This window comes from Delphinapterus leucas, chromosome X (genome assembly GCF_059928025.1).
Source record: "Delphinapterus leucas isolate spDelLeu-1000000601 "Yukka" chromosome X, BTC_Dleu_Yukka2, whole genome shotgun sequence".
In the NCBI taxonomy this organism is placed as follows: Eukaryota; Metazoa; Chordata; class Mammalia; order Artiodactyla; family Monodontidae; genus Delphinapterus; species Delphinapterus leucas.
In genome coordinates, this window is record NC_143150.1 from 45,506,570 (window position 1) to 45,529,680 (window position 23,111).

Here is a 23,111-nt window from a genome sequence, read left to right on the forward strand (position 1 = left end):
TTTTACCAGTTGAATCTGTCAGCTTACTTGACAATTTCCAAGACTTAGTAAAAAAAAGAAAGAATATAAAATATCTCAATAATCGTTTTATACTGATTACATGTTGAAATGATAATACTTTGCATATATTGGGTAAAATGAAATATTAGTAAAATTAATCTCACCTGCTTTTTACCTTTTTAATATGGCCGCTAGAAAATTTAAAATTGCATATGTGATTCACATTATATTTCTGTTGGACAGTGATGTTATAGATCAGTGAAGAAAGAAAAATTGGTGGTGGGGAGGAGGGACTGACAGGGTTTTATTTTGCCAGAAAATGGCATTAAAAAAAAAAAACTATCGCCACCAATTCACAGGGACATTTTAACACCCCCCCCCAAATATATAACCATAATCTCAGAATAAAGGATAGACTTTTAAATTGATTATATGTAACTTTATGGAAGCTCACTGCATTGTCCAGATTTTTCTCTTAATGCTTTAGGCTGGTGAAAAATTCCTCAGATTGATGAGGATGGTGTTGAAGAACCATTGCTACAAAGAGCTCATCCCATGAGCTGATAACTAGCTAATTTGTGTGGGGCTTTGAGAGGCGACCAGTCCAGGTAACAGTGGTGGATGGGGCTAGTGGGGGTGTCTTCTTGTCCTGTAGGTGTTGGACTCTTCTGGTGGCCTATGTTTTGCAGTGTTCCTGTGGCTTCTTGGCCCCACCCTCTTCTCCCACACCCAAATAAGGTAAAGATGTGGAGTGTCAGAGTCAAAGAGTGTAACCAGAGGAACCAAAGTAAACAAATACGAATTTATTCTTTTCAAAGCAGAATTTACGGGAAAGGGGAAAAGCACCACAGTGAGTGGCAAAGTTAACTAATTTGTCTCCAGCCCCGCCCCTTCATCCCAAACTTTTCTAGACTTGTGCGTGGCCCTTGCCACTTCCCCAAATCCCATCCTTGTGTCCAGTCCTTGCAGCCAGCGAGCAGCATTGCAGGCTTCGGTCTGGCCTCAAGACTGCCCTGGGGACAGCAAGGATATTGAGCAGGTGCCCCTCCAAATGCGGCAGCTGTGGGAGGAGATGGAGACTGGGAGCTGAGCCCTGGCCTTGAGCCTTTCCCTCTCCCACAGTCATTGGTGTTTAAAGAACAAGAAGGAGCTGAAGTATTCCTTTGTTCTCAGGGCCAGATTTTGGCAGGAAGGCCCAGAGACAGAGTTGCCCAGCTGAGCAGGTGAGTCTCCACAGCCCTAGGGCAGGGCCCCCACTTTCTCCTCCAGGACTGTTCATCTTAAGGTAGCTACTTTCTTGGTTGTCACCTATGTCAAGGGAACTTTCATGAGAGTCTTGGCCTGAAATGGTCTCAGAGGCCGTGAGTCTGCCATTGAGAATGCCTCTTCAAGGAATGCTCTAGCCCAAAGCTGACTATGGAGCCCAGATCCCAAACACACACCTCAAGCATCATGGGTATTCCTTAAAATTCATCGGGAAGGAAACCATCTCCCAGGATTTGCCTCTGCTTGGCCTCAGGGTTTCGCATTACCATGGCCTGCCAGCCCAGCTCCTAAAGTACAACAAACTCAAACAGGTTTCTCTACAAGGAAATATCTCCAAACTTTGGGCCTGGAAGGAAATGGACATTTGAAGGCCTTTCCATTCTGGAGGGAAGGGTGCATATCCTCCTGGGTAGGACCCTCTCTAGGGAACCATACAACAAACAGCCTGATGTCCTCCAGCCAGTCAGCCTTCCATAATAATTTCCCAGTCAACCTGACTCCACTCTGCTCTCACTAGAAGCAGAGGCACCCTCACAATGGTTTTTTGGCCTCTACCAGATTCTGTCGAGAATACATTACCTATCAATCCTAACTGTTCCCTGATACTATTTGACAACAACCCCAGCAAACACATTCCTCATCGCTGATGCTAATCCCACAAGCCAGGGGTTTTCATTAGGTTGCCTACCCAACAACTCCCTTCACCACCCTTCCAGTATGGGGCCAAAAACTACGCAGCATCACACACAATACCTCTAGGAGACAAGATACACGACAGATGCTTAACAACATGCAACACATCTCCGTAAATCCCACCTTAATTTGAATTCACAGTGCCCAAAGACCCGTTTACCTCACTGTGGGAAAACTCTCCGCACATGCTTCAGTGACTATCACTGGACTCTCAAGCGATATACTCACCTCGGGCATCAAGGTAAACCCAGGACCACTAAGTGTCATTGACCCTGTTACTGAGAATTCAACTCTTGACTTGCTGCTTCAGTCTACCTATAGCACAAATCCTACATAACGAGATCTACGTCTTCTCTACCATAGCCCACTGCAGTTGCCACAGGCCCTCAACAGCCCAAGATCTCTCGGGTGGAGTAGCAGTTAGGAAAAGGATTTTCCAGGACTTTCCTGGTAAGATTGTTTCATAACCTCTGCCCTCTTTACCAGCTGAGCAGGTAAGTCTCCACAGCCCTAGGACAGGGCCCCCACTTTCTCTTAGGCAGGCGTATGCCTCAAAGACCCTGAACTCTGTGTCCTAGAGCAAATTTTCTCTATACTATTCCTACCTACAATCTAGGCTCCTACAAATATAGCTCCCCTGCACCCGACCCCAGTAACTGATGTCCAGGCTCTGTGCTTGATGCCCACCTGCCACCTGCTCGCCATACATCACCAGTGCTCCTGCCCAGAGACCTCATGAGCTCTAAGGCAGATGTCATGATGAAGTCTGACACCCTGAACCTGTGGCTTAGTGCCCCCTGGTGATTCTAGAAGGAGGCAATCCTTGGCTTCTGGACCCAAGCCACTGCCTTCCCTGCCCAGCAGTAGATAAATCTACCTTCCCAGCAGTTCTACCCACTGGCCTACTGCTTGATTATAAGACAGCACCCCAACCGTATCACACCCTCCTGACCTTGGTATCAACTGCTACTTTCTTTAAGGCCCTGAGCCAGACTTAGAAACTGGAAGGGGCAAGAGGATGTACTCTGTGTCTTAGCCTGGCTATTTGTTCCTCCCTTTCTGCATGGGGTGAGTAGAGCTTGGATTTGTTCTATTTTGGCCTCTGAACCATTGTTTAGAGGAGCCCAGGAAGATTCACCCAAGGCCCACGTCTCCAGGGAACAAGGTGTGGAATGAATGAAGAGAGCAGAGTGACTCTTCCTGTTAGATTCCTCTGTGGCCACAGGCTTCTGTTGCTTTGGTCTTGAGGACAGCTCACCTCAAACATGAATGGAGAGACATCCTAGGGGAGCAGCCAGGAGGCATCTGTCTGTCCAGCCAGAGGCTGGGACTAACAAAGAGCAAGGCAGAACATTAATACTTCAAGAGGTATTAGAATTTAATGTGTGAGTGAGGCCAGGGGAGTACTGATGTACAGTAGATATGTAGGATAGGTATGTATGTATATAAACTTAGGCAAATTAAGTCAATTGCAGGGTTCTAAGTTATAAAGCTCCTTTTGGTAGAAAGCTGCCTAAGTGGGTTCTGACTCTGTTCAAAGTCCCCAAGCCCACCTCCCACCCCCACTATCTACTCTGAACAGTTTCTGGATAAGGGGATCATGGTATATGTTGCCTAGGAAAACTTAGCTCAGTTTGAGGACTGGGTTCACCTTCCAGAGTTAGAAAGAATGGTTTTATGCAAAGGAAGGCCTTGCTGTTGTCTCTGTGGAAAGTGGCCAACTTCCTGATCTGTAGCCCGTGGATACTAGAAAAGGGCCGCTATTCAGGATGGCCTGTTGCATCTGCCTTCTGACTAGCTGGGGGATATCAGCCACCTCATCTGATTCAGCCTAAGAGAAAGAAGGGTCACAGCCTGAAAGGGTGTTGGGTGGTCACGCTCCTCCAGTCTAGAGGGTGGCTTCCCCTGCCTCACCCAAGGAGAAGACCCCCTTGCTGAGCAGCTGCCGGCCCTCCCCCAGGGCTGTGAAGGCCAACTCAGAAGAGCCAAGGGTGGCTTCAGCTGGGTTTCCAGAGCAACTCAGCTGGTCTCTTGGGATGCTGAGGTTTTCAGGAAAGAGGAGGATCTAGGGAAAATATCTAAGCCCATAAGTATTTCTTTAATGTTTCCCAATATAAGGTGAAAATAGGAACCTGAATGAACTGTTTCCCCCCTTGAGAAAGGTCTGCCAGGGACTGAGGCAGAAGGAACTGAAGATATTCAAGGAGGAAACAGCATCTAGGTAGCATCGGGATGACTAGATCTATGCCTTTGAGCTGAAGTTACATGACACACGTTGCCCAGACTTTTTCAGGGGCACTTTGTGGGGGGAGCGGGAGTGTCTTCAGTGTCACCTCCCTGTGTTGGGCCAGAGAGTAGGGCTAAGTCCCGTGTGTTCACAGTGCTGGAGCCCTCGGGTCACTAGGCTCCCCCAAATCCATCATTCCATGGAGAATGGAAAGGGGCCAATGGGCACTGCTTCACTCTGCAAGGCAGCTTCTCTGCTCCCCATCTGAATGGCCTCCAAGTGCCATTAGCCTGGGCTGCAACAGAATTGTACTTAAGGGATTGATCTCAAACTTGAAGATTAAAGGGCACATTTCTAGAGTCAGAGGAATCATGCCTCTCCCTCCCCCAGCCCTCACACACCCACCTCGAATACCATCGAATCCCTGCTGCTGCCTGGAGCCCAGATAACTCCGGCTGAGGAATGTGGGGCCAGTGGGGACTGGAAAGGTTAGGTGAAGGCTGAGGGAAGGCTTTGACCAGAACTGGGAGAGGACCGTGGACTATAGGATGGGGATCTGGTTCCATCAGGAGGCCAGCAGAGTGTTGGTAGTCACATCAGAACTTCGCACACTGGGGAAGGCATGGCGGAGCTTCTCCATAATGTCTTCCAAGCACAGGCTGACATCTTGGCTCTTTGACCCCACATCATCTGAGTTGGAGAAGAAAGATGTGGGAAGAGAACTAGAAATTCCCTTATGAGGTCAAGGGGCTGAGGTAGGATGCTGCCAGCTGAAGGTGAACCTATAGCATTTGTATCTTCCCGGCACGATGCTTAGGTACATATGAGGTACTCGACATACATTTGTGGAATAAAATGAATGAATCAGTCAATAAGCCAATCATCCCTGACCCTAAGCTCAAAGCCATGAGGAGAAACCAGTCCCAGCCCTAGCAGAACCTTAGTCAGGAGACCTGGGGCAAGACAAAGCCATGGAGGAAGGGGTTGGGAGGGGCTGGGGGAACTCACCTGCAGCTTGAGTGTCTGGAGTAGTCTGTCCCTTCTCCTGGGGGTGACTGCCTTCTGACTGCTGCGGAGAGGAAGCCAGGGACGAGCCTGCAGAGCCATTGCCATCCGATTCAGTATGTGGCTAGCAAGAGGTAAGGCATGACTTAAGTGGCTTTGCCTTCCTGACCTTACTTTGACAGACTCCCGAGCTTAGAAAGGTCCTTAGAGACATCATGCCCATCCCTTTGCCCTGGGACTTTAAGAAGCTTTTGGTGGTGCCCCAAACAGTGGTTTCCCCTTTCACGAAACTTCTTAGTGTATTTAATTACTGAATACCCTCTTCCTTCAACAACATGTATCAAAGGCTCCCAGTTCTTCTAAGGATACTATTGCCCCTAAATATCTCTTGCTGTCATTTCAGCTATAATTAAGCTATCTAGAACTCGATTCCCTCTGGAAATGTAGAGTTGCACACCTGATCCTTGGTTCATGACATAATATCATATGTTAAGACCTCCAGGAATTCATCTAGAGGCCATCCCTTGGAGGATCTGGGGAAGAGGCACAGTGTGGTATTACCTGGTACGGATAATGACAATAATTATTCATAAATTATTCATGTATGAAATGTTTATTATAGTCCTGGCATCATTCCAAATTGTTTAAATGCGTTATTTCATTTGATGTTCACCACAATTCCATGAAGCTGGTATATCTTTATCCCTGTTTTAGCGATGAGGGAACTGGGGCTTAGTGAGGCTAAGTAACTTTCCTAACATCTCCCAGCCAGTAATCAGCAGCACTGCACTCAAACTCGGGGCTGTCTAACTCCAGAGCCACACTACATCCTATACACTACCTCTCAAAGAGGAAAGGGGCAAAAAGTAACAAGTGATCCCTTCACAGTGAAAATCTTCCTCTTGCCAAGCATGTCCAAACTCACTTCTTTCCAGCAAACATCAAAGTAGCAAAGTCAACGTTTTGGATGATTCTTTGAACTTTGTTCTTTCAATACCAGATTCAAATGAGAGTTGTGGGGAAGTGAGCCCTCAAAAGCCCTCCCTGTGCCCTAGGCCCCACGGTGGCTTGAGAGTAAACACACAAGGATGGAATGGAAGCTAGGTACAAGAGAATTGGCCAAGCGACGTGATATAGCAGCCCGTTCCTCCCCCCAAATTTCCTGATTGCTAGCCCAGTTCTCTTTAGAAAGTCTTCTAACAGCCACCTCCCAGGAGCAAGGAGCACCTCTCCCCGGCCCACCTGTGCTCGGAGGCTGCTCTGATTCTTCCCCTGGCCCCAGACTCACTTGCAGGAGCAGCTCCCTTAAGCGCTGCAGCTGGGACTCGAGTTGCTTGTTGTGGTCTTCAAGAATCTGCATGCGTGTCTCCAGGCGGCTCTTGTGCTGCCGAAGGATCCGGGCCTCAGCCAGCAGCTCCTCATTGCGGTGGTCCTGTGCCACCTCGGCAGAGCCCTCAGCCAGGGTAGGTGCCTCAGCAGCCTCCTCATGCTGCCACTTCAGGCGCCTCAGCTCCCCCTGGAGAATCCTGCCAAGGATGGAGAAGCCAAGGCCAATGACCTTCACAGGGTATCGACTGTCCAGGGCTCAGTGGCCCCTCATACCTAGGTGTGAGCAATCTCTTTGCTCTCCCATCCCCACCCCCTCCCCAGCCCCCAAGCCGTGCTTTTTTTTTTTTTTTTTTGGTCGCAGCATGTGGGATCCTAGCTCCCCAACCAGGGATCGAACCCGCACCCCCTGCAGTGCTGCAGCGGAAGTGTGGAGTCCCAACCACTGGACAGCCAGGGAAGTCCATCCCAGCCATGCTCTTGCTTGAATGGCCATATCCACTTCCTCTCCAACACATATATCATTTACTTTGCCATCCTTAGGCCACAGAGCAGAGAGAGCTGACATTTCATATAACAAACGTCTCAGGGCTTTGATGTACTGCTTCGGGGATTAATTCTGACCTTAAAATCAGGCAGAAACACAGTCTGCAAATAAATGAGGCATTAGGGCCACTGACTCACCTACTCCATTTTTAGATTTTTAGATTCCAGGGGAAGACATAATATAAACAAAGGATCACCCATCTTTCCTCTTCTTTCTACTGCCCTCCTCTTTGACCCACTTTAAACACCCATGTTGAGTCATCAAGGAAACAGATTCCAAAGAGTTGGTCTCCTTTGGAGGACATTACTGTTTTTTTCCTTTTTGCAACAGAATCACTCTCTCCCTAGTGTTTCCCAGGGCCTCCCCACCACTGCTCTAGTGCAGTGCTTCTCAAACTATCCATAGCAAAAAAACAGGGGGATTTTTCGATCCATCATGGATCAATCCATGGTCTGAATGTGCATAGCTAGTACACAGCTCACACCACACATGACTTGCTGCCCAAATTCAACAACTCTCAACCTGGCCTATACCCAATTCAATGAAGACAAGTCCACTAATTATGTGCGTGGATATTGTGGCCATGTCAAATTGCTATGAAAATTTCTAAAAGTTTACTCTCTATTTATGTATTTATCTTTTCTTGAACCAGTAACAAATACTTTGCAGATAGGCCCTGTTCTAAGGACTTGCTAATCCAAATACAGTCTGTAGGCCTGAGGCATGGGCATCCTTTAGGAGCTGGTTAGAAGTACAGGAACTACGGCCCCACCCCAGACCTTCAAATCAGAATCTGCATTTCACCAAGCTTCCCAAGTGACTTGTATGCACACTAATGTTTGAGAATTACTTTTCTGGGGGGTGTTATTGATTCTACTACACACTCCCAAAGTGTCTTGGATGCTCCTCAGACTCCTGCTGCCCTCCATGCTTTACAGAGGTCAATGCCATCCCCATAATCTTCTTCACCTTCCCTCTTCCAGTCCTCAAATGCTCTATGCAGTATCATCCTCCTCTTATTACTTTCACTACGTGATAAGGACCTCTTTCCATTTCCAACAACTGAAAGTTCCTTGAGAGCAGAGACATCATCTCTTCTGTATTCTTTGTGTTTGCATTCTCTCTGCCTGTATCTGTTGGGTACTTGGAGATATTTGGGTTGAGTTAAAAAGATTCAAATAATTATTAGGATAGCTAGCTTTTATTGAACACTTCCAATAAGACAGACACTGGCTAACACATTATATGCCTGATCATTTGATCTTCACAAGTGACCTTAAGAGGTAGGTACTCTTATCATCATCCCCATTTTACAGATGAGGAAATGGAAGATCACAGAATATAAGTAACTTGTTCAAGGCCACATAGCTAGGATGTGGAAATTCAGGACTTGAATTAAGCCGTCTGACTCTAGAACCCACGCAGATCTGTGCCATTGCCACACCTACCGGTTCTCATCCTCTAAGTGGGCCAGGATCTTTTCGAGCTCCCCTTTGCTTTCAGTGGCCATGCTGCACGGAGCCTGCTGTCCAAAGGCTGGCTCCCGGTCTGTAATGGGGCTGGAGTGCCGTAGCAAGTACTGGTCCTCGTCTCTGTGTGGGGGTGGGGAGAGGAAAGAGGGGCCCAGGCATTGAACTAAGAAACAGCTCAGGGTGTGAGTTCTCAGCTCCCACCTCAAGCCCCAGGAGACACATGCTGGAGGATTCCCTCTCTAAGATACATAGAGAGGGAAAAAGCCATGTATTCAGGTTTAAGAGGGATAAAAGTGTTCAAAGGTGGCAGAGGTCATTGTTGGGGGTAGTAGGAGAGAGTGTTTTCAGGATGCCAAGACTCCTGGGTTCTACTTATAGTGACCTGGGAAACAATGAGCAGGTCACTATAACATCTGTGATGTTCCCCCACCCCACCCCCCTTCGCTTTCCCATCCCCAGGGGAATTGTGGCCTGCCTGAGTCCCAGTCCCAGGGCTGGATTTATCCGTGTAGCCAACAGTTTCTAGGTCCTCTGAGGAGGCCGGGGACCTCCCTAGAGATGAAAGGTCCCTTCTCTGGGCTATAGCACCAAGGAATCTCTCTGGCCACACTTCAGTCAAGTCCCTGGTATCTCCCCAGGGTTGATGTGGCACTAGATGGGGCATTGGCATTTTGAGCATAAGATAATGGCTCATTTCTGCAACTTTAGTTGAGGGCATATTCTTCTTCCTTCAGAGTGAGGAATAAAAGGATGGGATCTTGCAACAGAAAGGGACCTTGGCAGATGGCAGGGAGGTAGTTCATCCTTCATTACCCTGCTCAGTTGATAGAGGGCAGACTGCTTCTCTCATTAAATACTGTGCCCAGAAAGCAGACTTCCTTCCTTAGGGTGTCAGGGACCCTATCCACACACACCCCACCTCCCACTGAGGATATACCCTCCCCAAGTAGTGGTAGAAAGATCCCAAAGGAGAGCTAGTCCTGGCAAATATGTATCTGTGAAAACTCACATGCTGTCGTCTGGGGACAAGCTGTCATTAAAGAAGGAGCAATTTTGACTTTCCATCTCAGCAAGCCTAGGAAGAAAGAGCAGGAACAGAAGGGAAAACAGTATGTGAAGACTGCTTTTATCTCAAGGACTGTAATCCCACAGTAGGATAATCACGTTTGGGGGGCTGTCCCAATTCCCCCTCCCCTGCCCCAAACGTTAGGCCTCGCTGGCTGCTGCAAAGCCCACTGTGCATGTTCCCCTGGCCCTGACTTCATTGTCTTTGCCCCAACTGAAAACTCCTTTCCCCCTTGGACTCCTTACAATTCCCCTCCCCAAAACCTGGTGGTACCTGCTGGCAAAATGTTCAATGCGGGAGTGTGTGTCAGCGTGTGGCAACATCGGGGAAGAAGCTGGCCTAGAAGAAAGCAGCAAAGACTCAGAAGACCAAAGACTGGGTAGCTGGGCAGCCTGTCTCCTCACCACCACCCTTCCACACCCCGCAACACCACCACCAAATTAGGTAGCTCCCAAGAGCTGATGGGAACAAGACACAGAGACTGGATTCTAGTCTGTTTCTCAGGTCAGATTCCTGGTCAGGCCCCAGCTGAACTGCCCTGTCACTAGTTAGGTTTGCCCTGGAAGACTGCCCTAGCCCATGTGAGACTCAGCCCCTTCACAGCACATCCCTAGGCTCAATGAGGATGCCTGCAGCCCCTGCTCAGCTACTGGTACTCACGTCTCACTGTAGTCAGCCTCCAGCACTGATTGCACAGGCAGATAACCTCGCTGAGGGTGTTTGCTGAAATAATGCTTTGAGCGGAATTTGTTCTTTAAGGTAGTGGCAAAGTCCCTCATGTTCTCACTGGATGTGGTCTGGGAGGAGACAAGATAGAGGGACTCACCCTAATGGGCTATTCTAGGGAGGTGTGGCCACTCCCCTGGAGCACGGACCATGACTGGTAGTCCACTCTTGTTCATATTTACCACACCTCGCTCCTAGAAAAAGATCTAGAAGGATACATGTCAAACTGTGAACACTGCTTGCCTCAGGGAAGTTAGACTTGAGGGGTGGGGAATGCACTGATGAGAAAAAGGGACTTTGTTTTATACTTTAAACTCCTCTATATAATTTAAATCTTTTACAATGATCGTATATTTGTTAACTTTTAAATATCTTTTACATAAATTCTAGGGATGTAGAAGATGAGCAGGAGCTAGACAATTATCAGTCTACCATCTCTAGCCAGTTTCCCATGTATGACGTTAATAATGTTTATTTTAAAATGATAATAAAAGAAAAATAAAGGTCAAGGTCACTGCTTCCATTGGGTCACACATGTTTCTGTGTCAACAGAACTTGGAGAAAAGATGACAGCTCAGGGAGATGGATTATGGAGATGGGGAGGTAAGATGGGAGAGAGCAGTGGGGGGAGCTGGGGATATGCTTGGGACGTTGGGAGAATGTGTGGGGAGAGAGGAATAAAGGAGTTTAGGGAGCAGAATCAGCTCAGGAAGCTAAGCCTGGAGGTCTGAGTCCTGAACATAGCAGAGGAGAAATTCTGTGGCTGGAGTTCAGGGATGCTGGGCTCAGGAGGCTATGAAGGGCACAGTTTCCAATGAAAGCCCAGTTGATTTTGGGGACACAGGTAAAGAGTACACCCCCTTTTCACGCAAGAGACTGAGTAATGAAGTTGAGCACAAACTTTGGTATTGATTAGAAGGGATGGAAGCAATGACAAGGTAGCAGGTGAAGACCAGGGGACAGAAACAATCCAGGAAGCTAAGCAGGAAAAACTAAATTGAGCGATCGAAGGCTAGTCACCTGTAATTGCCTTGCTGTCTCTATTTTTTCCTGAGACTTCTCTCTGCAGGAGTATAGTGAGTGCCTTTTAGATGGCCAAGAATGTCCTGGGCTGCTACAGCCAGCTACTGCCCCGGTGAGGGTGAGGGAGAAGCTCTGCTAGAAGGACAGCCCTGGATCCCCCAAATTGGTCTATCACCAGGCCTGTTTGGAGGATGCTCCCCAACGGAGAGCAGAATACAGTGAGCTAATGCTGGACAAAATGGATCAAGCACCCAGAAGCTGAGAGTTGCCTGCCCCTCCCGCCCGGCCCAGAGGCTCCATACCGGGGTGTAATACTCCATGATGGGATAATGAAGCTTGTTGCCCTTGCTGGCCCTGCCTGTCAGGAAGCAGGTCTGGCAGATGTCCACGTTAAATTGTTTCAGACTCCGATACCTTGGGGAAAGGAGAGGTGGTAGGAAACAGGATGCAATGTACTATAATGACCTCCCCCTCCCCCAAACATCCAAATATACACATACATTAAAAGGGGGTGAGGCATGGAACCGTAACCTCCTATACGCGGAGCACTTAACCTCCTATGCATAGCAGTGATAGAGTTCTCACTAGATAACTAGTCTTACTCCAGAGACCACAAATCTCCATGAAATCACATGCTCAGAATCCCAGGAAGTTCGGGAAGTAGCCCTGTCTCACCATCTTTTTTAAAAGGAAGGGTGGGATAAACAACAAGCTCCTACTGTATAGCAGAGAGAACTATATTCAATATCCTATGATAAACCGTAATGGAAAAGAATATAAATAAATAAATAAATAAATATATATATGTATAACTGAATCAATTTTCTGTGCAGTAGAAATTAACACAACATTGTAAATCAACTATACTTCAATGAAAAAAATAAAAAATAAAAGGGAGGTTGGGACGGGGTAAAGAGCTCATTATATCAAATAACCTTCTAAACAAAGGTGGCCTGAAAGGGTCCAGTTTCACAGGTATGACCACCTTCCTTGGAGAAGGCACACTTTCAATATGAAAACAACTGATTCTATCAGCCGTGGGCAAGTTGGCTAAAAATTATTCCCCAAAGTTATTTATAATAATAACTCTATTATGACTGAATATAGACTAGCCCTTAAGATCCAATTCCAAAGCCTGATTGGACTGCACAGACCTAATAGCATAGCATGGTGAAATGTCTAGACTTAGAACAGTCAGAGGATCTTATATCTTATCCTGGAGCTACACTAGCCAGAAGTGTGAACTCCACCTCTGTGCCTCATTTGCTTATAAAAAAGCAGGGTGGTTGTAAAGAGAGTATGTGCTAGTGCTTTAAAGTGGTAAAAACAAGCATTTTATGATGAAAGCCAAATTCAGGGTAGCGGCTACCTTTGTGGGGACAGGAGGGAAATATAATCAAGGAAACTTCAAATATATTGTTTTATATATTATATAAAATATGTATATAATATATAAATTCATAGGTATATACATATATATTATATAATATATATAAATATATTGTAAAATATTGTTTGTTTCTTCAGCTTTGTGGTGGGTGCCCACCATGGGGCACTGGAGCCTGCTCATACAAGCTCACGAGAGCTGGTTGTTAAAATTTCAGGAATTTTCCAAGCCAGTTGTTAAATATAGCCATTATTTAAAAATTAAATTGTATAAACTCACAATTAAGCAAATGGTATTAAAAACAAAGGTAATAAATACTCAAACTCATCACTTCTTATTTCACTATTATCTATGCTCTCGAGGTTGTCTACATCTGTTATACCTGGTGGTGGAAATACTATAAATGGTGTGCAACTGTGTGTCTCTTCCTGACCTCCTATGGGTAGCCTGACACTGCCCACAGTGGGAGTATTTACATCATGGAAATTAGCCAATGCTATATCACGTTTCTCTTTTGCTTTCTAGAGAGTAGCACATTTGCCAGCACACCTTTTGGTGCGTAGGTGTTCTCATATGTCAGGATGCTGGGGCTTCTGGGTTCTACTTAATGCTCCCTGGGAAACAATGAACAAATCACTTCCCTTTCTGTGCTGTTCTCCCACCCCACCCCCTTTTGCTTCTCTATACATTTTTATAGGTCTGAATACTTCATAACACAACTAACAGAAAAAAAATTCATCATTTTTGAGTTTTTTAAAAGTTAAACATTCTGCAGTAGAAAGGATTATAACAGTATATAACAACATACAGTAGATTAATTGTAATTATATAATTATGTAATGCCCTGTTTTGCAATATATGGTTTATATGTAACATGGCCTATTTATTATTAGCATTACTCCAGCAGGTATTGCTTTCCCTACCTGAAACCTTTGATGGGGCACTGCCTACAGATAGAGCACTTGGTCTGATGCTTCACTTGTTCAGCAATGGTGACCCGATGCAGAACAGCCAGCCACACCATGGACTGGGGCTCCAAGTTGACCCATTCCAAGAACTGTGCAACTTCAATGACTGGCTTCCCAGTGCTCTAGAGAAACAAGAAGCCCAGTAGTGATGTCTGAGGCCCAGTGTCTTGTGCCCAGAATGGCAGCCCTCAGGGGAGGAGGAGAAACAGCAAGACCTGGTTGGACTCTGGGTTAGACTGTTCTCCAGAGGTGTCCACCTTCTACCCTGTCCTAGTTGACCTGGTGCCTTCCCCTCAGGACTCTGACCCTAAAAGCCCAGAGAACCCTCTGCCCTTTCGCTCCAGCCCAACAAACTCCCTTGCATCTGAGTACTTCAGATCAAAAGCCCAGCTCTCAGTCCTCCCTCCCTTCTTCCCACCGTCTGTCCCATCATTCCTCCTTTCCTGCCTCCCCAGTTCCATACTCACAAAACGGAAGCAACTACGGACGCTGGGCTCCACGTTGCTGCCCCCAAAGGCCGCCACTTCCCCCAGCTGACGGGGCACCTGAATGGCTTCATGAAGCAGGACACCAAGGTGGCGTTGGTCACACTGGCTGCCTGAGTTGGCCACTTGGCTGAAGAGGTCTGCTGGCCCCACCGTAAGTCATGGCCAAGCCCGATACAGGAATGGCCAGAGAATTGGTGTGAGGAGAAAGAACAGAAAAAGAAGACAGGGAAAGAGCACATTGACTTAGCTAATGACTTTTGAAATTGGAATACCTAAAGGTCCATCCCTGACCTTCTAGAAGTCCAGGTGTTCTAAAAGCAGCTCTCCTCTGGGTTCAGAGAGAAAAAAGTGAGTCAGACACAAAGACAGAGAGCGTCAGAAAGAGAAGGGGAGAGAGGGGTGAAGAGAGAGAGCAAGCTGTGTGTGAGAGCGGTGCCAGACACAGATATGACACTGCTGGGAAAACAAAGTCTCAAGAAGCAAGATGAAGGGGTGTGGGATTCAAGGGTGCCTGAATATGAGTTGCAGTCAGTCTGCCCTATCCCCTCCTGTTCATGTAGCCCATGTAGTCTGATACTGCAGTAATCTCTCAGTTATCCGCACAAATGAAAAGAAACACTGGCATGGATAATCCAAAAAAAGGGGATAATTCAAAACATTTGATCATCTAAGAATTCACTCTAAATCATTGTGGAACAGACTATGGTACTTATATATTTGAGCATGGTCTATATCTGCCCTTGTGGGAACTCCCCCGTCCCACCCCAACTTTAGAAAACCTCCTCCAGAGGTTCTTGTCTGTCCATTTCATACCTCACCTAAGGCCCAGAAATGGAACAAAACCAAAAGGCAGAGGGCCTGGGGTTTATTTCTGGATCCATTACTGACTAGCTTGTAAAACCTTGGGTAAGTCATGAACCATTCTATGCTGCAGTTTCCTTACTTATAAATGGAGATTAAATCATCACTGTCCATCCCGTCTCAAAGGAACATTAGGAGAAATAAATTATATCATAGATGTGAACATACTTTGAAAAGTCTTCTTCCCTGTAAATCTTTCCTAGACGGCTGTCCTCACTCTTCTGTGATCTGATATAGCACATATCCTTTGCCATTCAGATTATTCTAATTAGCACTCTAAAAAATGCTTTCTGTGTACTTCTGTATCCTCTTCTGGACTGTAAACCACTTGAGGCAGGGACCATGTCTAACCGGACCTTGTACTCACCGCATGTAGCACAGTGGTCAACGCACATTAAACACTTGACACTAATGATGCTGTTGCAGAAAAATGCAAAATGCTGTACAAATGATGGAGGATGGAGGGGAAAGCAAAGGTACTGTACACCAGAGAGGTTCAAACCTACAGAATTACATGTTGTCCACCTCCCAAATAATGGGGATTATTGCACACCACCCACGTTATCACATGGGAAGTCTCCAACAGAATGTGTGACGTAGTTTTTTTTTTATTAATGTATAGCTTTTTATTTTATTTCAGATGCCTGTGTTGATGATGCAGGTACTCAGGAAACCCCCAAAACTATAAATGCCTTTCAAAGCTTTTGACAGTCAGGGTAAATTGAACAATTCTCAGTGATGTATTATATAGTAAAAACCATTCCATTTATAAAAACCAGCACACACCTGCCTCGTAAACAATAAAACTGTCCTCTCCCACATTTGTGTGATGTGGTTTGAGCTTCAGATTGGGAGAGGGCTAAGCCTGATAGGCCAAAGGGAAATGGAACTAGAAAGTCCAGGTCCTGGGTATCCCAGGATCCCAACTCAGATCCCCATCAAGTAATTACACCAGATCAGAAGAAACCAATGCCCTTGGAGTAACAGTGGGAATAATAACAGGCCTTAGACCCATCTTGGCCTTTGGCTGTTGTGGATTCTTTGCAATAGTTTGGACCAGGAAGCATTACAAGGTAGCCTGAGTAGCCCTTTGCTGAGTCATAAGACTCATCTTCTGCTTATCTTAGACTTTTCTTCCTCCCACCACACCTCTCCCTCCACACAACTCTACTCCAAACTTTGGAGTTGTACTCACACTGCAGTTTTTCCTTCACTTCTGTGCCACACAGGCATGCGATGCCAGTCTTAAAGGACAATGCCCGCATCTTTCCACTGCGACCACTAGGTTTAAAAGAAGAGACTGAGAATATGAATATCTGTAAAGGGTTAACATCTTGGCAGTCATATCCCTCACAGGGTTGATCCCAGCAGGGTTCTGTGCCAGCCATGCCCCAAGCTGAGCTGAGTCCAAGTGCACCAGGGGAGCAATTCCTTCCCACCATGCCCACTCCAGATGTCCCACTGAATTTCACCATGGAGGCTGTCAGGACTGCAAGCCCTTACCTATCAAAAACATTGAGGAGCCAGTTGAGGCTCATGTCCACACAGAGTGGCACGTTGACAAGGATGCCTCTTTCCTCCTCCAGTCGTTCATATAAGGCAGTCAGGCAGTGAATGACCTCCACCACATCCATTACATGCTCACTGGCCTGCAGATCATGCTCATTGAAGATCTCCAGGGCTGTGGTTAAAGTTACCAGGTCCACTGGGAAGGAAAGGAGAGAAGGAGAAAGTATAGCCAAAAGTAGAACCCCAGGGACTAGACGGGAAGATATGGCCACCAGCATCACCAAATCTGACTCAATCTCCAGACTAACCATTTGTAAGTATGAAACAAGCTTGCCCTTTACCAAGACCCTCAACCCAAGTAAGGAGAAGGCAGCAGAAGGCCCCCTAAATTAACCCCAAATGTTTCTATACCCAAATGTTTCTTGACACCAGTTTCAAGAAGATGGTGGGATTTGGGTAAACTCCCAGGGGTTGAATACCATTATTTTAAACTTTCTTTGTCTTTACATGCATTTCAACTGCAAATAAGTTGGTCTGTGAACCTCATTCTGAAAACCTAGACACTGGTTAAGAAGGCTCAGGTATGCCTGGGTAAATGTGACATAACTCAGGAGGATTTTTTAACTACCTCCAATGCTGGAATCAGCCTAGCCAGATAACCTGGTCCAGGAAGACTGAATGGACAGTGTCTCAGAGAAAAGACAGAAGGCACATTATACCTGCAGCCATGTTGTCCCCTAACCACTGGCATTCGCTTCAACAGTTCTGCTACTACATCCAATAACCCCAAGATGGTGAAAGAACAAGCCTCCAGTGGCTCCGAACCATTTGCTGGGATACTTCTTGCCATAAAACACTTGCTTGATTATCCGTTTTGGGCAGGGAAGAAGGTAAAAGGAAGAGGATAGCTGTGGGTTAATTTGGAAATAAGTCTGGGGGTTGGGGAAAATAGAAGGGCCCTGGAAAAATCAGGTGTCCACAGCCAGCATATCCCAGCCTTTGGAGAGTCCCCACAAAGCCAATCTACAACACTGGACAGGTGGGATGAAAGTGGGAAACAGTCAACAGATGAGGAAGGGTAGGAGTGGGATGAAGGCTATAAGGGAAGTGTAATAGGAGACTTACGACGCAGTGCCTTCTGGACTCTGCGTAGCTTCATGGCAGTGCGGTAAGCTGAGAACTTAATGTTGTTCAGATCAGCTGCAGAGAATGGAAAGAGACCCACTCAGATCAGGGAAATGCAAATTAAAACAACAAGATACCATGTTACGCCTACCAGATTGGCAAAAAATAAAAGTCTGACAATAACAAGTGCCAGCAAAGATATGGATGAATGAGAATTGCTGGTGGAAGTGTAAACTGATACAATCACACTGGAAAACAACTTGGTATTACCTAGTAAAAGTGAACATTCATATATTCCATGACCCAGCCAGCTATATATCCTAGAGCAGTGATTTTCACATGTTTTGTTTGTTTGTTTGACCAAGCAGCATAGTTCTTGTTAGCTCCAAACTAGAAATGACCGAAATGTCCATCAACAGTAGAATGGTTGAGGAACCTGTGGTATATACAATGGAACACTCCATGGCAGTGAAAATGAATGAACTATAGTCACATGCATCAACATGGGTAAAATTTACAACATAATAGTGAGTCTCTCTTGGCAGTCAAAGATAAGGCACACGAAAGTCATATTCATAGCCTGGATAGTATCTTTCAAAGAAGCTCTAGTACACATCTATAAGCATAATTACCTAATGTGATGATAAAATCGTTCAGGGAGAGTATAGAGCTTCCAGTTGAGGGAGGTGCAGAGGGGAAAGGAAAGAAGGCTACTGGAAAAAGCTCAAGCACTCACTTCCACCCTCACCTGCTTGTTGAATAGGATTCCCTTCTATTTTTTTTTAATTTATTTTTTATTGAGATAACATTGGTTTATAACATTTTGTAACTTTCATGTGCACATAGTTTTATTTCTACTGCTGTATACCCTACAAAGTGCTCACCACCAAGATTTAATTTCCATCTGTCACCATACAGTTGAACCCCTTTACCCATTTCAACTTCCCCCTACCCTTTCCTCTCTGGTAACCACTACTCTGTTCTCGGTATTTATGTGTTTGTTTTTGTTTTGTTCATTTATTTTGATTGTCTCTTTTTATATTCCACATATAAATGGAATCATATGGTATTTGTCTTTCTACTCATGTCACTCAGCATAATATCCTCAAGGTCCATCCGTATTGTCACATGTGGCAAGATTTCATCTTTCTTATGGCTGAGTGTGTGTGTGTGTGTGTGTGTGTGTGTGTGTGTGATCCAGCTATCCCACTTCTGGGTATTTATTCAAAGAATATAAAAACACTAATTCAAAAGGATATATGCACTCCTATGTTCATCACAGCACTATTTACAATAGCCAAGACATGAAAAAAACCTAAGTGCCTGTAGACAGATGAATAAATAGGATATGGTGTATATATATATATATATATGTATATGTATACACACACACACACACACACACACACACACACACACACACACAATGGAATACTACTCCCTTATATTCTTATAGGACAAAGGCAGCTGTATAGATCTCCACACTATACAGGAAACTTGAATTCTTACCTAGGGTTTGGTATAACTCAGTCATCTTGGGATGGTCCCAGCATGTGGTCTGAGCCTGGTGGCTACAAATAAAAGCATCAATAGTGCCAGGGTCTATACCACCCCCCAACCCCTCAAACACACATGCACACACCCCTCAGCAATAGGTTGGATTCAAGGAGCAACAGGATCTGAGGGTGAACCCTGAGGATCCCAAAGCACAAGGGTTCACCTTTACCAGGTAGAATCTTGAGCTCTTGAGATGAGTAGGAGGAAAAACTGGAGTGGATGGAGGAATCCCAACAGGTAAGGGGTGAGAGGGATAGATAGAAAAAAAGACAGGAAAAGGAGGGGGTGGGCAGGTGACTGACCCATTTCTGATTCAGATGGTCACTCACTTGATATAGTAGGGAACTTTATTGGGTGAAATTGCTCTTTCCCAAGGAACCTGAACAGAGGCTGGTGAGAGAGAAGAGAAAGAGAAAGAAGCTGACCACTAATGCTCTTCAAGCCCCTGGTTACTCCCCTGCTCTATCCTCTCAAAGAAGTAATTAAGCCCAAAAGGGGATGCCTGACTCTCATTGCCAGCTCTTAACAGCTCCTGAGCATGAGGTAAACACTTTTAAGGAACACACTTCTCTCCCTGACGTTTGGGTGAGGGAAGGAGAAGAGGTTGTCCCTGATACCCTCATGTGCCAGAGACATGACAAGGGCATGAACAGGTGGCCTTGGCCACCCTATCTTCTCCCTGAGCTGTCTGCCATTTTATCCATTCAGCAGAAGGCAGCTGGTGTGCTGCTGTGGATATGAAGTGGACTCTACTTTCCTCATGGGGCTCAAAGCCCTTCCCCCAGAAGGTCAAGCTTCTCAGTCCTGTGGGACAATGGGGAATGGGACTGCTCACTCCTCTCTGGTGAGGAACTCTGGAAAAGGATGTCTCTCTCTGCTCTGTGTCTTTAACATCCGGATGCTCCAGGAGAGGCTCAGTCACCTGGCGAACCTCCTCATTGCAGTTTCCCTGGGTACAAGAGCCCTCTGCAGGTATATCTGCATGCCAGTGATTATAATTCAATAGTTCTAATCACCATTAACATTGATTAAGTTCCTACTATGTGACAGATACTCTGCTGAATGCTCTGTGTGCATATCTAATTTTCATATCTGTACATTCCCACTATCTCCACTGCTGCCACCCTGATCTGGGTCACCTTCATCCCTCATCTAGATTGTTGCAATATGCATCCTAATAGGTCTCCTTCCTCCCACTCTTGCCCCCCAACACTCTGTTAAAACATAAGTCGGATCATGTCATCCCTCTGCTCAAATCCCTGCAATCGTTCTCCATTCCATTCAGAATAAAATCCCAAGTTCTTACCATAGCCCTCCAGGCCCTCCATGCTCTGGCCTCCTGCTGCCATTCTGACCTCTTGCTCTCTCCCCTCGTCACTCACTTCTACACTGGCCTCCTTGCTGTTCCTCAGGTATGCCCCTGCCTTAAGGTCCTGGAAGTTGTTGTTCCCTCTGCTCTTCCCTAAGATATCCACATGGCTCATTCCTTCACCTCCTTGAGGTTTCCACTCAGTTGCCTCCCTCATTAAGTCCAGCACTCCCTAACTCACGTCTTCCCTGCTTTACTTTTTTTCTATAGCACTTGTCACCGATTGACTTTATATATATTTTACTTATTTGTTTATGGTCTGGCTTCCTCCTGTAGAATGTAAGCTCTCCACGTCCAAGGATTTTTGTCTATTTTGTTCACTGATGTAGCCCCAGTACCTAGAACAGTACCTGGCCCACAGTAGGCCATCAAGAAATATTGTTGGAACAATAAAGTCATTTAATTCCCATAGCTCTACCAGCTATGTAATATTTTCCCTCTTTTTACATATGGGAAAATTGAGGTTCAAAAAGGTTAAGCTATTTTTTTCAAGCTTGCAAAGATATAAAGTCGAGCAGCTGTGACTCAGATCCAGGTCTCTCTGACTCAAGAGCCTGTCCTTTTAACCGCTACACTACACTGTTTTATCCTACTGCTTCTTAGATGCCAAGGTACACTCCGCTCCCACTAGGCCCCCAAGGGACAAGAGTAGACCCTCTTGGAAGGTGGCTGAGTTTCTACCAAGTGAAGCCCAGTTTGTCTCACATACAGGAGAGGAAGTGCTGTGACCCAGGCCCAAAGTCCCGGTGGGCATCCTGGAGCTGCTTAAGTCTCTCACCAACTGACACCTATGGAAAGAAGATGCAAGAAGTCAGTGGACTCATTCCAGATATCCAGGGTAGGATTTCCACATGCCTCTGGCAATCTCTGTGAATTCCCTCAGAGGCTGCCTCTTCAGTTCCAGATCCTCCCAACATTCACCCAAATCCTAGCCTTCCCATGGCACTCCCAGGGGTCAGAGAAGAGCATCCCTAATTCCAGGCCACAGACACCCTTCATCTGCCCCTGTCTACCCTGAGGGGCAGACAGGCCCCTCTCAGACCATTTTAATCACTTCCTGCAGTTTAGAGGTTGAGAAGCCTGCTTCCTAGCCCCAAATTCTCTACAACTCTTTTCCCACATAGATTCCATTTCAATGCCCCTTCACTTCCTTTGGGCCTGGGTAAGTTGCCCTCCAAGCCTAGTTATACCAAGCCTTTTCCTCATGCCTCACTCCAGGCTTCTCTTTTACCTGTAGCTGTTTCCACCGGATGTTGATCTGCTCCAGGGCCCGGGAGTTCTCCATTGACAAGTGCACATCAGAAATGGCAAGTTGATGGGCCAGATCATTCACCAACTTCACTCCATCTTTCATGGGGAAGAATTCTTCTTTGAATAGCTATAGAACCAAAACCCAAGTGCCACAGTAGGTAGAAAATAGGAAAGAGGAACCATTAGTCATTTTGTTTTAATAGCACAACCTCAGTGCTTGCCTATTAGGGCAACCAGACTAAGGTGTGTGTGTGGGGGGGGCATTGTCCTTATCCTCTTCCTTTTCTACTCTCAGAAGACACCAGGGAAAGAGAAGCCAGTAGAAGGACAGAGGAGACTTCAGCTAAACCAGCCCCCAAATCTAGCACAGAAACTGGGACAGACTCTATTGAAGTTCAGGGCAACAATGGAGCCTCAGCAGCAGGAACACTGTCAGGGTCTGGGAGGAACATCTGGTCCCGGGGTGGACTGTAGCCACGGGAGGGGGCCTGCATACCTTAAGAGCCTGGATGTGCTCAGGAAGTGAATCAATGAAGAGATCCCCAATGGGCTCCCAAGTGGCTCGGACTCCCTCGGCCTGAGTCAGAGTCGCGCTTAATTCCTCCATTGCCCCTTGGATCTCCAACAGCTGCTCCAGAGTGCGCTCAATGTGGCGGTGCTGGTCCACACAGCGGGCTGTCAGCTTCTCCCATAGTTCACTGGCCACCGTTGCCTGCTTCCACACAAAGCGGCTAAGATTCTGGATCCGCTGTCTGGGAGAGGTATCTGCAAGGGCAGGCACGAAGTCAAGTCAGTCCAGCCAGGCAAGGATAGCCATGGAAAGACAGAGACAGATAGCCCTTTGTAAAATGTGTGTGTGTGTGCATGTACGTGTGTATATATATTCATACATACACAAATGCATTTTTTCATATTTGAGCTCCTTTTGAAGATTCAGCTTTTTAAAAAATTAAAATTTTTATTTTGAGTTCGTTGTAGATTCACATGCAATTATAAGAAATAATACAGAGGGACTTCCTTGGTGGCACAGTGGTTAAGAATCCGCCTGCCAATGCGGGGGACATGGGTTTGATCCCTGGTGCAGGAAGATCCCACATGCTGCGGAGCAACTAAGCCCGTGCACCACAACTACTGAGCCTGCACTCTAGAGCCCGCGGGACACAACTACTGAAGCCCACGTGCCTAGAGCCTGCGCACCGCAACGAAGAGTAGCCCCCGCTTGCCACAGCTAGAGAAAGCCTGCAC

General features: G+C 46.3%; 1 protein-coding gene across 2 annotated transcripts in view; it reads right to left on the reverse strand.

Annotated features, from left to right (window-relative positions):
- Positions 1-3,557: 3,557 nt before the first annotated feature.
- Positions 3,558-23,111, reverse strand: part of DRP2 (dystrophin related protein 2) — a 29,047-nt gene continuing 9,493 nt past the window's right edge. The window contains exons 5-22 of one of the 2 annotated variants that reach the window (XM_089904275.1): positions 22,363-22,631; positions 21,847-21,993; positions 21,325-21,403; positions 19,576-19,636; positions 19,199-19,260; positions 17,690-17,764; positions 16,559-16,760; positions 16,251-16,336; positions 14,174-14,334; positions 13,662-13,828; positions 11,654-11,765; positions 10,263-10,399; positions 9,876-9,941; positions 9,546-9,611; positions 8,513-8,656; positions 6,480-6,717; positions 5,195-5,315; positions 3,558-4,876 (exon numbers count right to left, since the gene is read on the reverse strand). In XM_089904275.1, coding sequence (XP_089760401.1) covers positions 4,752-4,876; positions 5,195-5,315; positions 6,480-6,717; positions 8,513-8,656; positions 9,546-9,611; positions 9,876-9,941; positions 10,263-10,399; positions 11,654-11,765; positions 13,662-13,828; positions 14,174-14,334; positions 16,251-16,336; positions 16,559-16,760; positions 17,690-17,764; positions 19,199-19,260; positions 19,576-19,636; positions 21,325-21,403; positions 21,847-21,993; positions 22,363-22,631 — 2,318 coding nt within the window. In that variant the 3' untranslated portion in view covers positions 3,558-4,751. The remainder of the gene's footprint in view (positions 4,877-5,194; positions 5,316-6,479; positions 6,718-8,512; positions 8,657-9,545; positions 9,612-9,875; positions 9,942-10,262; positions 10,400-11,653; positions 11,766-13,661; positions 13,829-14,173; positions 14,335-16,250; positions 16,337-16,558; positions 16,761-17,689; positions 17,765-19,198; positions 19,261-19,575; positions 19,637-21,324; positions 21,404-21,846; positions 21,994-22,362; positions 22,632-23,111) is intronic. The other variant, XM_030761433.2, reaches the window with a different exon arrangement.